The 15,908-nt window shown below is 35.5% G+C and overlaps 1 protein-coding gene across 1 annotated transcript; it reads right to left on the bottom strand.

Moving 5' to 3' along the window:
- Positions 1–3,578: 3,578 nt before the first annotated feature.
- On the bottom strand, positions 3,579–4,990 carry LOC143857033 (uncharacterized). The gene is made up of 5 exons (XM_077367305.1): positions 4,870–4,990; positions 4,423–4,592; positions 4,259–4,324; positions 3,995–4,176; positions 3,579–3,948 (listed from the first exon to the last, which is right to left on the bottom strand). Exons 1-5 carry the CDS (start codon positions 4,988–4,990, stop codon positions 3,579–3,581), a joined length of 909 nt encoding a protein of 302 aa, XP_077223420.1.
- Between the last annotated feature and the right edge of the window lie 10,918 nt (positions 4,991–15,908).

Raw genomic sequence — 15,908 nt, forward strand, 5'->3', positions numbered from 1 at the left:
TCAATTTGTGTTTGTTGATCACCAAAACATGGTGATTGGATGAACCCATGGGAACCCTTGGGCTAACAATTTCCCCCTTTTTTATGATAACAGACCAAATTGATTAAGAGGTTTGCAATACCAAAATAGATATGAAGATGAGACCGAACAGATATGCAACATGATGTATTTTACACCCCCTCGATATATGCATAAGTTAGAAATAACAATATAAGGCATATAATGCATATATTCCAAGGACAACTAATCACTTTCATAACTTCTCCCCCTTTTGGCATCAGCAAAAAGGGTAATTTAAAATGTTAAAGCACAATATAAGATAAAAGATATTCAACAAGCACTCCCCCTATCAACCTATCATGGATACATGATGATTATATTAAAATATGCATGATAAGAGCATAAGACCATAAGAATTTGAGATAAACTAAGACAGAGCAATCCTATGTTGAAAAATCAAAGAGATACATTATTTTATCGCAGTTTTAGGCTGTATATGAAGATATCTAATGTTAAGTAACCCTATGACCCATTCAATTAGAATAGATATGAAAAGTTAAAGTTCATTGTATACTTATCATGAGAGAAATAGTGCGAGTGTAAAGTATAGCATGATAAGCTCCCAATTTTTTTGAATTCCTTTAAGAATCTTATCATGATTTGATGAGTAGATGTCATTGGAAAACACACAATGATAAGCAAATATAGATGATTTGCAAGTTAATAGCTCCCCCTTAATTACTTATCATGAATACAAAATAATAAAGTAAAATTACACATGATAAGCATATTGAATCATAGAAATGGATATGTGCAAGTGTAATGCAATCCAATGATTATAAAGATCGAATGATATACAAATGGAGTAAACTACTCCCCCTATGTATTTGTCATAGGCCTTAGATAAGATAAAAGAATCAAGGAATGACAAGCAAGATAGCTAATGATATGACAATAACAACTCATCTTGGACAAACTTATCATGAAGATCGTTGTAGATAGCTTCAAGTGAACATGATAAGAGTGTAAACTCATAGGATATAAGATACTCAACTGAAATAATACCCTATGGATGGAATTCTAAGAGATTTGCACGATAAGGCTCAAAACAAGGATCTTATCAATGGAAGAGGTGATAAACATTACGAGGTCGTCCAAGATAATTTTGAAATTTAAGAATGATATGGAATTGAAGCACAAATTGGAGTCTTTTTCTCTATATAAAAAAGAGATGTTTTCAGAATAAGTTCTCAAGACAGGCCGAAGTGAATCATTGAAACTTCAAATGAAGATACTTATTATATATGAGGAGATACACATATTAAGCATTATATGATAAGCTAAAAATGACAAATTTGACATTTAGCTCCCCCTTTGTGGTGACTCATACATGGTATGAATTCAAAGGGTCGTGCTAATAGGATCTCCAAGGGTTTAGAGAGTGATTAGCTGAAAAACAACCCTTGGGCTATAATTGCATGTTTGCTACTAAAATGAAATCATGGGTCAACTAGGCAAGACATGCTCCCCCATGAATATGTACATACAATATATACAAATATAGCAAGGAAAGACACATAATAATGATCATGGTTTAGCCAAAGAGTTAGATGTTTCAATATAGAGTGATGGTACCGTTCCTTCAAAAGAAGGCATGAGCACCCATTGAATAGCTTTTAACAGTGGGGGTTTAACATCTTTACCATGCAGCTAATACCAATCAAAGGGTAATAATGTAAAGAGTGCTATATAATACCATCAACAAACAATCACAGCAAGGATAGCTAATATAATAACCATTCAAGCAACCTATCATAGGGCAAGCAACTCTATCATTTTGAGACAACTAGTTTTTTTCATATTTTCTTGGAGAAGCAAGCTAGTTGTTATCTTTTAGGGTCCGTTCACTTATTTTCTTAGGAAAGGAAAGGAATCTGATGTGGCAGAAAGGAAAAAACTGTACATGAAAATGAATCATGTGCCTGTTCACTTGCGCAAGGAAACCTGAGAAATCCAGAGAAAAAGTTTCCTTCGCCTGTTCACTTGCCAATTAAACTGTATTGGAAAAACTAAACAGAAAAGTCACATTGAACCATATTTCATAATCTGACATAGTTACAGGCCTACAAAATGGAAAGCATAGTAACAAACACCACAATAAAACCTAACTGGAAGAGGAACTCGTCACAGAAGAACTTGTTGAGGCTTGGGAATCCCCAGGAATGTTAGTCTCTTCTTTCCTATCTTTGTTGGGCCCACTAATGGCATGTAAAAATGCAGTAAGTTCAGCTTCTGCCTCCTCCCTACTCCCATACGAACGGAAGCACGCTCCACTAAACCCGTTAACTTGAACATGACAGTATTGTCAACTGTCATATATGCCCACCTGCATTCCCTTAAAAACCACATAGAACTTGTTTTTTGCCATTAACCTGCAGAAATACAAATAAAAATAACTAAATAACCAACACTACTGAATCCATAAAGTCTACATAAACAAAGTATGGGGCTTTAAGTTTACATGGCTAAGAGCCATAAACAGAATAAGAGCCATAACAGTACAGAAAGCAACACTGGATCCATAAACTCTAAATAAACAGAAACAGTACTGAACTACAGATGCCACTGCCCAGTTAGATAATCAGTAACCTAGTCGCGCAATCCTACTGAACGGGCCCACTGCCTAGTTGCATAATCGTCCCCAAAGACTACAAGGGATTCGTCAAACAAGTCGTGTCATTGTGTTAACACACTTAAATCTTCAGGGTGAGCCTGCATGAAAAACATAGCATAAGAGATGTAGGAATTGTAATTTTATAAGAGAACAAAACATAAACATACTACATGGACATACGTACCGTAATATGTGATGTGCCCAGTTCATTGCATATGGAAATCATCTTACTCGTTGAATCCCAATCAAACCCACCGTGTTCCAACAATGCCTTTACTTGTTTGTAGTTCTTTTTTAATGTTCGCAGCCTCTTTTTGATTTGGGATATGTTTAGGTGCATATTATGAGCATTGTTGACATGGATGAGGGCATTGTTAAATGACATGACACTGAATCCATTCATCCCTCTATTTCCTTCTGTTATTTGAATCATCATGGCAGCTAGCAAAGTCCTGTCCATGGCTAGAGTCCACATATTGCTCTAATACTACAAGAATATAGAAAATACAGTATTAAAAAGTACCAATAAACAAGGAGATAATAAAGAGACAAGTCCAACAAAATATATCACCCCAACAAGTCCAACAAAAAAGTAGATAATAAGATAAGCACCCACCAAACAAGTCCAACAAAATACAACTAGGATAAGCGCCCATCTAGGACAAACAAGTCCGATAACATAGGATAAGCACCCAACTGCATAGGATAAGCGCCCAACCACCAAAAAAGTCGGGCAAACAAGTCCAACAATGTAAACATCACAATAAAGCCAACAAGTCCAACAAAATGAACAACATCAACATAACAAGTCCTCTAAAATATAGACACAAAAAGTATCAAAGCCATACTACGATCATATCCTACGATCGTATGATTCCCAAAAACGACCCCAACCCATACCAATCTACGCCAAACGCGCCATAATATCTCTCATCATATGCATATGCTCATCCTCTGAAAGGGAAAGGAAGACCTCAGCATCCTTGTGACTTTTGTACAGGTAGGTGTAGGCCCTAATCAACTCCATCATGGTGAAACCAGGCATGCCCATAACAGTGGCTTTCAGTTCAGCAAGGCTATGGACCTCACCAGTTGTTATGATGGCCTCAGCAACCATCCTAACACTATCTGACAAGTAAGTCATATTAGATGAAAGTTGTGCACCACTTGTTCGCCTCTTCCTCTTTCCCTTACTACATGATGCTGGGGCTTTCAGTGGCGATGAGTCATTAAAGCCCATGCTGGTGTCTCTGACTGGGGATGAATGATGTGATCTGAAAGCACGGGGAGCTGGGGGAGGAGTAAAAGCAGGGGTCGAACATATCATCGAGCCCTACTGCCTGGCTCGATGAGAAAAGCCCCTCTACATCCTGTGTGTCCTGAGAAGGGGCATGTCTGTCCCTAGCGAACTCCCCAGTGGCATAATCTTCCCCGAACACTTCTTTCATCTCCTCATATAGCTCCCAACGGTTATTAAAGAAGTGAAGATGTTCAGGATTCCTCTAAAAACAAAACGAGGCATTGTAAGGATTATGACCAAACTCTGATGAAAATAAAGAAGGATTTATGACGACTTATACTTACCGCCAAATAGTCATTCTTCACTGGGTCTTCCACAGATATTTTTTCAGCTATGGATCCCAGCCAAATCTGCTCAGGTTGACGATAGTGTTAAGAATCCTATAGTTGGTTTTCATCGTCTTCATACGGTTCTTAACGTGCTCCTTTGTGATATGCTTTTTAAGGACAGTAGTAAGCTCATGTGTTGTGCCACTGTACGCAGCCTCTTTAAAACCGTTAGGGTCCTTCTGGCCCTCGGCAATTTGATGCTGTATGGCTACTATGAGATGCCTATCCATATCGTCGCTCCAGGAGTTATTTTTCTTCCTCTTCTCTACTGAAGTTGATTCCATTATATCTGAAACATTGTGAAACATAGTATAAAAATATCCAAATAATCAGTCGCAACAATATATCATCAAATATAGTACGATGAAATAGATTACTATTACAACCCAAGAATATTCCAAATCCTAATACAATAAAAAACCATATGATGAAACAAAGTTGCAGAAGTCTAATCGAAATAGTCATAAAATTATTACAACCCAAAAACATGTCATCCTTATGACAACCACGTCATTGTGCTTGGAAATCATTCCACATATGATTCATTATTCTTGTTCGAAGTAGACCGCCTGCTCTCACATCTTCAGCCTTAGTAAGAAAATGATCTTCTTCTTCTTCATCGTCCTCCTCCGCTACAGTTAGTCCCAACTCATTATCCACAATCAGACTGTATGTATCGTTCGGCATCTCCCTCCTTATGTGATTGTGGACGTAGCAACAGGCTAACACTATGTCGACCTGTCGTTCGAATAGGTACATGGGTGGCGTATTTATTATGTTGAATCGCTTCTTCAAGACACCGAAAGTTTGCTCGATTACATTTCTTGCTGATGAATGCCTTTGATTATACAACTCCTTTGCAGTTCGAGGTCTGCGCCCTCTAATGTCGTTTAGGTGGTAACCAATGCATCGGATAGGAGTTATAAAATTTCTCAGGCATGGGTACCCACCATCAGCAAGGTAAAAATTTCCTACAGACACACGAAAGGATATATATATATTTAAGTTTCATAACCGAGAACAACAACAACGGTATGGAGTAAAAGGCAAACTCAGTACTACCTGATAAACAAGGAATCCCGTTCAACTTTGATAAAGCACTTGCTAAGACCCTAGAGTCTGATGCCAACCCTTCCCACCCAGTTAACACGTAAGTAAACTTCAGGTCGAAGTCACATACAGCTAGCACATTTTGAGAGGGCATGATGATTGATCCTCGGGTACTGTTGCTTGAATGTGTGTCCTACAATATGGACATTCAATCTTGTCAACTGTCAGTGCTGACATATCAGTCACTTGCTATGCAACTTAAATGCCACTACATAGGTAATAAACGGTAGCTTAAAGTACGGCATAAAATTCGGGTTGTTAGCAATGTGAAGTGGTGTGTCCGTTGATGGAGGTAATATGAACAACTCTTGAAGTTGGAGCACAATACATAGGACCTTGTTAAAATACTTCGAAACAGTCGCCCTTGACCGTCTAATGGATGCTCTAATAGTACGATTCCTTTGGCTGTGGGGAATTACTTGTAAGAAAATTGCCACTTGTTCCTCAACACAATAATGTATTGTGTCTTCAAGCAGGGCCGTGTTTCTAAATATCGCGACGAAGCTGCGGAAGCATCGAACATCCATTCGCAGAAGCGCAATACAATGATTCTCTGCATTTGTAATCTGTGTAACAAATGTCCTACGAGTTTCGTACCCACTTTCATAAGGGCCCCTTGTCATATTTTTTCAACGTAAAGTCTAACCCTAGCCGTCACTGTAGCTACCGAAGCCATTACTAGAGCTGCAGCTCAAATAATAAGCATCCTCCTATTTGGTGGTTCTCGAGGAATGATGATTGATGGTAGCCCTACATGGAGAGATTCCAGTTTCAATCCATTAAAAACCCTACTTTGAAACCCAAATACTAGCAACACCAAACCACCAAGACATTATATCAGAAAGCTCTACAGAATATGTAAAAAAAGATCAAATTAGTACCCTAAACCAACAAAACAAGCCAGGTTTTTGATGAAAACCAAACCCAATGCATGTATGAGAAACACCCACATATCATCAACACCCATCCACCCACGTATCATCAATACCCATCCACCCGCCAACACCCATCCACCCTCATATCAGCAACACCCATCCACCCACGAACACTCATCCACCCACATATCATCAACACCCATCCACCCACCAACCAAGGCATTATATCAAAACCACCAATGAGAAGAAAGGCCAAGGAACCAAACAATCCATAAAATGTAAAGATAATTAGTAATCAGACATGCAAAAATATTTAGATGACAAGAAATCCAAAACCCCAAAATCTAAAACCCTATTTGCAAAGAAAAGCAAACATACTACGAAAACCCCAAAATCAGAAACCTTATTACAACAAAAAACTGAAAAAAAATCGTAATATCTACCCCAAGAATTGAAACAAAAATGCAAGGAAAATCATAGATCCGAATCACAAAGAAAAATAACTTGATCTTCCAATTAGAACTTTATTATGAAAAACACAGAAAACCCTAAAAATCCAAACCCTGGATCTGAGAAAACAAAGAAAAATCCTTTGGTTTCACAAAATCCAAACCCTAGATCCTAACTGAGTGACAAAATCCCAAACAATACCAAATGAAACCCTAAACCCTTCACTACTGTTTCAGAAGAAACAAAAGGAGGGAAAAATGAGAAATGAACAAGGGTAAAGGGTTTCAACTGTAGACCTTGTGTAGATCTTGTAGATCAAGGCTAAAGGAGGCTGATCCTTCTAAGAAATGAGATTTTTTGACTAAGAAGAAAAAAAAAACTTGCAGAGGAGTTTCAAACCACTGGATTTTCGGAGAAGAAGAAAGGAAGAAGTCGTACCTTGTCGGAGTGTCACTTCGCCGGTCAAGCTGTGCTTGCCGGAGAGAGAAATGCCACCGGAGAGGGTGAAGTCGACGAAGGAAGAAAATTTTCTCCTTTTTTGCCTCGAGCGTGGTTCTGTCCCTATCCCGATAAATTTTTTCGCGAAGGAAAATAACTCATTTTCCTATCGTTTTGGCGAGACAGAGAATCGCGCCTTTTGCGAGAAACCCAGTTTTCCACGTAATTTTTTATCAATTCCATGTCAGATATTCCATTTTCCAAAGAAAGTAAGCGAACAGCATAAAACGAGGGTTCCCGAGAAAATTTTGAGCGCTTTCCTTTCCTTTGCTCCCGCGGGAACGCAAGTGAACATGCCCTTTGGGAATGCTCATTTTCATTTTCTTATCTTTTATTAAGTTGTTTAATGTATTTTGATGGATTTGAGTTTAAAAGATTAAGTTATATTAACAAAACACATTTTAGCCCAATACATATATTTCTAAGTTATATATATGACTTTTAGGCACAAATTGGGCTTATATGACCAAAACCTTTTGATTTTCAATGAGATTTTTAATTTAAATCAAACGATCTCATGAGATTCAAGTTTTAGTGTTTTGAAGAATTTATGATTTCAACTAACTCAAATTTATTTTATACATAGTGATCTAGTTTAAGAGTATTCAAGTATGATATACATAGATCACATATACATAGTAGGCAAAAATTTATTAATTCAAATCAAATGCCTTTAATTAAAGGGTTCAATGATTATTACTATTAATGTTCCCTCTTTAATTTGAAGTAAACATATAAGATACACTATAGATCATATGGATATCATAAATAAGCAAACATATAAGATACTCTATAGACTATGTACACCTATGTTTATTGTGAAGGAGTTTAAGATAAACAAAGTTTCTTAGCACATCATCTTCACTTGTATGCGTGTTTTATATTCAATTTAGACTATTTCAAAACAAGTGACATTATATGTCATGGATGAATGATCATATTAAGGCTCATAGACATGATTAGTTCAATGAAAAGTCAAGATAACTTATATGGATTCCTCACATTGAACCAAGTTCCAATATCCCTTAAGTGTTATAAGATTTTGATTTCAAACGGATAATCTCAAAAGCTAAGGATGTTCAAGAGTCTCTCCTAGATGATAAACACCTTGGGTTAATGAATCAACTTATGAATTTCTCACGATATTGACAATATATTTGAAAATTCACTAAGTTTTGTGCTTTGACCCAACCTTGTTTGTTTAAAGGATGTCTAAGGTTTGAATTACAACGATTTCGCTTAGATACAATATTCTGAAATGAATCTTCTTATTTTCTTTTTGTTTTCAATTTTCACTCAATTTCTTCTATGTTTGCTAGAATGACATGATCAACAATTCTAGAATAATAAAATCTAGCAATAGCAAGACTTGTTTCATTTTAGTTCAAGTTTCATAATATTGAACTTAGGAACCTATCTTGAACCAAACTATGCTATTCCTATGGGTTAATGAGGGTACTAAGTGCATGAATGTATTTCAAATGATATACCAAACACTTAGACCATACTACATGATCATACCAAAAAAAGTGAGTGTAATTTATTATGCAAATAACATAAGTTTATAGAGATCAACAAAATATATCACGTCATCAATGGTATGAATACCTAAATATAGATACATATAGATAAAGAAAGATAAGCATATGTATATCTATAACACATTTTCAAAATTATGTGATGTTTAAGTACCAATGGATACATGAAGATAATAAATAATGAGCACATGTATAATTTAACTTATTTTCAAATGATATAACATTTAAGCACAAGTACAGATTAGATGCAATAAGTGAAGTATCTAGAGAACCTTTTTAATAGATCTAACAATCAAGTGCATGTGAGATACAACATATAAAGACCACCTTTGATTTCCTGTATCTTCATGATTTTTTTTAAGATTTGGCAATATAAGCACAAACCTAACTCTACTATGAGCAAAGAATAGATCAAGTAGGGGGTTTTGGAACCCAAACCATCTTGGGTCCAACCAAGTTTGTGTTTTGTGATGTGTCTTTCATTCACAACACAAATTTGTTTGATTTTACAAATATAAACCTACATTTAGACTTGTAATGTCCAAGTCTATCACAATAATCACAACATAAAGAAGAGCATGACATAAAAGAATAGGTAGATGAATACGATTAACTACAAGAGTGTTTATGGTCATAACCATGTTTAGGACTTTCTTCTTGTAGCCTATGATGTTCCAACAAAAGTTTTTCTTTTTCTAGTTTTATCGCTTCAATTTTTTCTTCAAGAACATTTAGTTCATGAGATATGTTTATCCTTAGTTTCTCTTCTTTTAGTTTTAACTCCTCTATTTTCTTTTCTAATTTTTATTGTTTTCAATTAACTCCCTTTCTTCTTTCAGCAAATCTTGATAAACATTTTGGAATTCTTCAAATTCCTTAGAAATTGAGTTGAGAGAGTTTTTAAGGTTTTGATTCTTAGAGACATCAAGAGTTAAGGAGTCATTTAGTTTCTCACATTCATCAAGAAGTTCATTAATAGTAAGAGGCTTGTCCCGATCTAAATCACTATTTTCATCATTATTGTTTTCTAATGCCATAAAATATTTTACATTAAAAATATTTTCAAGTGAGGTCCATATTTCTTTGGCATTTTTACAATTAACTATTTTATCAAACATATGAGAAGGTAAGACACAACATATGGGATTCATAGCTTTTGAGTTGAAGCAATATAATCTTTTATCATATTCACAAATTCTCTTAGATTTAGAGTTTAATACAAAGTCATTTTCAATTACTTTTATTAATTCATTATCTAAACTCTTTTGATAAGACCTCATACGGATCGACCAAGATCCATAGTCGGTTCCATCAAACTATAAAAGTTTAGATTCCATTAGGTTGCAATTAGATCGTTCTCTTGTAAGTTTTCAAATGAAAGCTTCTATAAGAGCCTTAGCTCTGATACCAAGTGAAATCCCAATTGGGCAACCAAGACGGGGGGTGAATTGGTTGTCTTACAAAGTTTTACCTTTTAAAAACTTATCCATCACCCTAGTTTTATCTTTCTCTTAATCAAGTAAGTTTGAATAGAAAAGATGGATACTAATTTTACCTTTTTAATAGATTTAACAATCAAGTGCATGTGAGATACAACATATAAAGACCAACTTTGATTTCATGTATTTTCATGATTTTTTTTAAAGATTTGGCAATATAAGCACAAACCTAACTCTACTATGATCAAAGAATAGATCAAGTAGGGGGTTTTGGAACCCAAACCATCTTGGGTCCAACCAAGTTTGTGTTTTGTGATGTGTCTTTTAGTCTCCACACAAATTTGTTTGATTTCACAGATTTAAACCTACATTTAGACTCGTAATGTCCAAGTCAACCACAATAATCACAACATAAAGAACAACATGACATAGAAGAATAGGTAGATGAATACGATTAACTACAAGAGTGTTTATGGTCATAACCATGTTTAGCACTTTCTTCTTGTAGCCTATGATGTTCAAACAAAAGTTTTTCTTTTTCTAGTTCTATCTCTTCAATTTCTTCTTTTAGAACATTTAGTTCATGAGATGTGTTTATCCTTAGTTTCTCTTCTTTTAGTTTTAATTCCTCTATTTTCTTTTCTAATTTTTTATTGTTTTCAATTAACTCCCTTTCTTCTTTCAGCAAATCTTGATAATCATTTTGAAATTCTTCAAATTCCTTAAAAATTGAGTTGAGAGAGTTTTTAAGGTTTTGATTCCTAGAGACATCAAGAGTTAAGGTGTCATTTAGTTTCTCACATTCATCAAGCAGTTCATTAATAGTAAAAGGCTCATCCCAATCTAAATCACTATTTTCTTCATTATTATTTTCTAATGCCATAAAATATTTTACATTAAAAATATTTTTAAGTGAGGTCCATATTTCTTTGGCATTTTTACAATTAGCTATTTTATTAAACATATGAGAAGGTAAGGCACAACATATGACATTCATAACTTTTGAGTTGAAGCAATATAATCTTTTATCATATTCACAAATTTTCTTAGATTTGGAGTTTAATACAAAGTCATTTTCAATTACTTTTATTAATTCACTATCTAAACTCTTTTGATTAGACCTCATACGGATCGACCAAGATTCATTGTCGGTTCCATCAAAGTATGAAAGTTTAGATGCCATTAGGTTGTAATTAGATCGTTCTCTTGTAAGTTTTCAAATGAAAGCCTCTATTAGAGCCTTAGCTCTGATACCAAGTGAAATCCCAATTGGGCAACCAAGAGGGGGGGGTGAATTGGTTGTCTTACAAAGTTTTACCGTTTAAAAACTTATCCATCACCCTAGTTTTATGTTTCTCTTAATCAAGTAAGTTTGAATAGAAAAGAAAGATACTAATTTTACCTTTTTAATAGATTTAATAATCAAGTGCATGTGAGATACAACATATAAAGACCAACTTTGATTTCATGTATTTTCATGATTTTTTTATGATTTGGCAATATAAGCACAAACCTAACCCTACTATGATCAAAGAATAGATCTAGTAGGGGGTTTTGGAACCCAAACCATCTTGGGTCCAACCAAGTTTGTGTTTTGTGATGTGTCTTTTATTCTCCACACAAATTTGTTTGATTTTACAAATTTAAACCTACATTTAGACTTGTAATGTCCAAGTCTACCACAACAATCACAATATAAAGAAGAGCATGACATAGAAGAATAGGTAGATGAATACGATTGATTAACTACAAGAGTGTCAATGGTCATAATCATGTTTAGCACTTTCTTCTTGTAGCCTATGATGTTCCAGCAAAAGTTTTTTCTTTTTCTAGTTTATCTATTCAATTTCTTATTTTAAAACATTTATTTCATGAGATGTGTTTATCCTTAGTTTCTCTTCTTTTAGTTTTAATTCCTCTATTTTCTTTTCTATTTTTTTATTATTTTCAATTAACTCCCTTTCTTCTTTCAGCAAATTTTGATAATCATTTTGGAATTCTTCAAATTCCTCAGAAATTGAGTTGAGAGAGTTTTTAAGTTTTTTATTCCTGGAGACTTCAAGATTTAAGGCGTCATTTAGTTTCTCACATTCATCAAGAAGTTCATCAATAGTAAGTGGCTCATCCCGATCTAAATTACAATTTTCTTCATTATTGTTTTCTAATGCCATAAAATATTTTACATTAAAAATATTTTCAAGTGAGGTCCATATTTCTTTGGCATTTTTATAATTAGCTATTTTATCAAATATATGAGAAGGTAAGACACAACATATGGCATTCATAGCTTTTGAGTTGAAGTAATATAATCTTTTATCATATTCAAAAATTCTCTTAGATTTGGAGTTGAATACGAAGTCATTATCAATTACTTTTATTAATTCATTATCTAAACTCTTTTGATAAGACCTCATACGGATCGACCAAGATCCATGTCGGTTCCATCAAAATATGAAAGTTTAGATGCCATTAGATTGCAATTAGATCATTCTCTTGTAAGTTTTCAAATGAAAGTCTTTATAAGAGCCTTAGCTCTGATACCAAGTGAAATCCCAATTGGGCAACCAAGAGGGGGGTGAATTAGTTGTCTTACAAAGTTTTACCTTTTAAAAACATATCCATCACCCTAGTTTTATCTTTCTCTTAATCAAGTAAGTTTGAATAGAAAAGATAGATACTAATTTTACCTTTGTAATAGATTTAACAATCAAGTGCATGTGAGATACAACATATAAAGACTAGGGCTGCAACTCGGGTCGGGTTTTGGAGAACTACCCGAGAAATATCTCGGGTCAGGTCGGGTCGGGTTTTTTTTCGGAAAACCCACGATTCCCAAACCCGGCCCTACCCATGATAAATCTCGGGTCGGTTCGGGTCGGGTCGGGTTTTTTCACGTTGACGCAAATTTTGAAGGAAAATTCTTGTTTGGCAAGGCAACTCAACTCATAGAAGCAGAAATTACACTCACATCACACTTGAATCAAACAATGATGTAATTACACTCACATCACACTTGAATCAAACAATGCTGTAATCAAACAATGTTGTAATTACAATCAAACAATGCTGAATCAAACACTTGAATCAACTCAACTCATAGAAGCAGAAATTACACTCGCATATAGTAACAGTGGGTGCGTGGGTTTTCACTTTTAACTTTGGGATAATTACATTTACACCCCCTCTAGTTTCTGACACAACCACTTCCACCCCTATAGTTTAAAACGTGACAAATACACCCCTGTAGTTTCAATTTGTTTAAGGTTTGCCCCCTCAGCTGAAGGTTCGTCCATAGATTGAAGGGTTAGGATGATCCGATGGAGCTGATTTTTTGGGCACACCATATCTATGTCAGGACCCATCAAATGAACGCTTTGGATCATCCAAATAATGTGGGCCCCTACCCGAATCCAAACACTACCAAAAAATTATCCAAATAATGTGGGCCCACATTGTTTGGATGATCCAAAGCGTTCATTTGATGGGTCCTGACATAGATAGGGTGTGCCCAAAAAATCAGCTCCATTGGATCATCCTAACCCTTCAATCTATGGACGAACCTTCAGCTGAGGGGGCCTACCATAAACAAATTGAAACTACAAGGGTGTATTTGTCACGTTTTAAACTATAGGGGTGGAAGTGGATGTGTCAGAAACTAGAGGGGGTGTAAATGTAATTATCCCTTTAACTTTTAACTAACAATAGAAAAAAATGTACATACTATAACTTATGTAACTCGGGTCGGGTCGGGTCGGGCCCCTTCAAACCCGGCTTGACTCGAGATTCATGCGGGCTTTTGAATGCTGAACCCGGCTTGACCCGAAACCCATGAACCTGAACCCGACCCAGGCTATTTTCGGGTCGGGTAAAACCCGGCTCGAGTTGCAGCCCTAATAAAGACCAACTTTGATTTCATGTATTTTCATGATTTTTTTATGATTTGGCAATATAAGCACAAACCTAACTCTAGTATAATCAAAGAATAGATCAAGTAGGGGGTTTTAGAACCCAAACCATCTTGGGTCCAACCAAGTTTGTGTTTTGTAATGTGCCTTTTATTCTCCACACAAATTTTTTTGATTTTACAAATTTAAACCTACATTTAGACTTGTAATGTCCAAGTCTACAACAAGAATCAAATCATAAAGAAGAGTGAAATAAACAAGAGGGGGGGGTGAATTGAATTTTAATACTAAATTATCCCTTTTGATAATTTCTTGTGAACCTAATTGGAATTTTCTTCACTTAATTAAATATTTGGTTAGTGCAAATAATTAGAAACAAAATGAAATGCCAAAACAAAAATTAATAATGGAAATGCAAGACAAGAAAGAACACACCGATGTATAGTGGTTCGGGCAAAGCCCTACTCCACTCTTCTTAAGATCGTCCTTAAGGATTTCCACTATTGGAGACCTCCACGATGCCCGGCTCCGAGGCGGTTACACCTCCAAGGGATATCAAATGAGGATGCCCTTACACCTTTACAAAGACTCTCCTTCTCCGCCGAGTTCTAAGCGGTTGCTCTCTAGGGAATTAAAATAAGGAATGCCCTAGCCACCTATACAAGAAGTGAAGATTGAATAGCTTGGCTTCTTCTTGAAAGCTTGATGCTCTTTGTGGATTCTTGATTGCTCTTCAATGATGGTAGTTGCAAGTGAAAGCTCTAAGAATCCCAACTCAATAAATTTGCAAGTGCAAGAAAAGTTTGGGAAAAATCAAATCTTAAGCACAAAATGGGTTGCAAGTTTTCTTCAATGCTTAAGGAGGTTTTCAAATCATCAAGAGAGAGGAAATGAATCCTCTAGATGTTGTATATATAGCCTCACCAAAGAATATGACCGTTTGGGGGTGTGGATATCAAAAATCACAAGTTAATTTAAATCCCAACGGCTAGTTTTTGGTCTGTCGCGAGGTTCTCGGAGTTCCGAGAACCATTCTCGGAGCTCCGAGAAATTCTCGGAGTTCCGAGAGAACGGCCAGAAGAACAAAATATTCTACTGGACCATTTCTCGGAGTTCCGAGAAAATGGCCAGAAGCTACTGGACCATTTCTCGGAGTTCCGAGCTCGGAGCTCTGAGAAAAATCTCGGAGTTCCGAGAAGCCTAAAAAATCAGCAGTGTGTGTATTTTTTGCTTATTTGATTTTTTAGCTTTTGGAACTCAACTCTTATGATAATTATGGAATGTTTATGAGGGTCCCAACATGTTGGGCCACCACATAATCATTCACTAAACCTTTAAAGTTCTTTAAGTGTTCTTTGAAAAATATTTTGAAAACACTTTGCCTTGACTTGAAAATCTAAAGAGAAGGGATGTACAATGATACCTATGCAACCTTCAATTCCTCTTTAGCTTTGGTCTTCAATTGATCTTCCATCTTTGTATGCTTGCTTGAGTGATGACTCTTGTTGGGTACATCTTCAAGCATGACCATGTTGTGTGTTAGTTTCTTCAACGATCAATCCTATCTTTAACACAACACTTCAAAGCAAATTGATTAGTATTCAAAAACACAATCAATTATGTTTAGAATCATCAAAACAAGATTGGAGAGTAGACCCTTGGGCTTACAATCTCCCCCTTTTTGATGATGACAAACAAAATTGATTATGAGGTGTGTGTGGAGTGACATAGTAGGCAAGTGAATACTGGAACTCCCCCTCAATATATGCACACAGATAAATGATACAAGT

This window comes from Tasmannia lanceolata, unplaced genomic scaffold, assembly GCF_043159265.1.
Source record: "Tasmannia lanceolata isolate RefF3 unplaced genomic scaffold, GAP_Taslan_0.1 ptg000024l, whole genome shotgun sequence".
NCBI classification, from domain to species: domain Eukaryota; kingdom Viridiplantae; phylum Streptophyta; class Magnoliopsida; order Canellales; family Winteraceae; genus Tasmannia; species Tasmannia lanceolata.

Excerpts from the sequence above, each read along its gene's own strand:
- LOC143857033 (XM_077367305.1), bottom strand. The coding sequence starts at position 4,990 with ATGCCGAACGATACATACAGTCTGATTGTGGATAATGAGTTGGGACTA. Across the intron at positions 4,177-4,258 it reads TGAAGAATGACTATTTGGCG|AGGAATCCTGAACATCTTCA; the intron begins GTAAGTATAAGT and ends TTTTGTTTTTAG. Across the intron at positions 3,949-3,994 it reads GCAGTAGGGCTCGATGATAT|ATCACATCATTCATCCCCAG; the intron begins GTTCGACCCCTG and ends CCGTGCTTTCAG.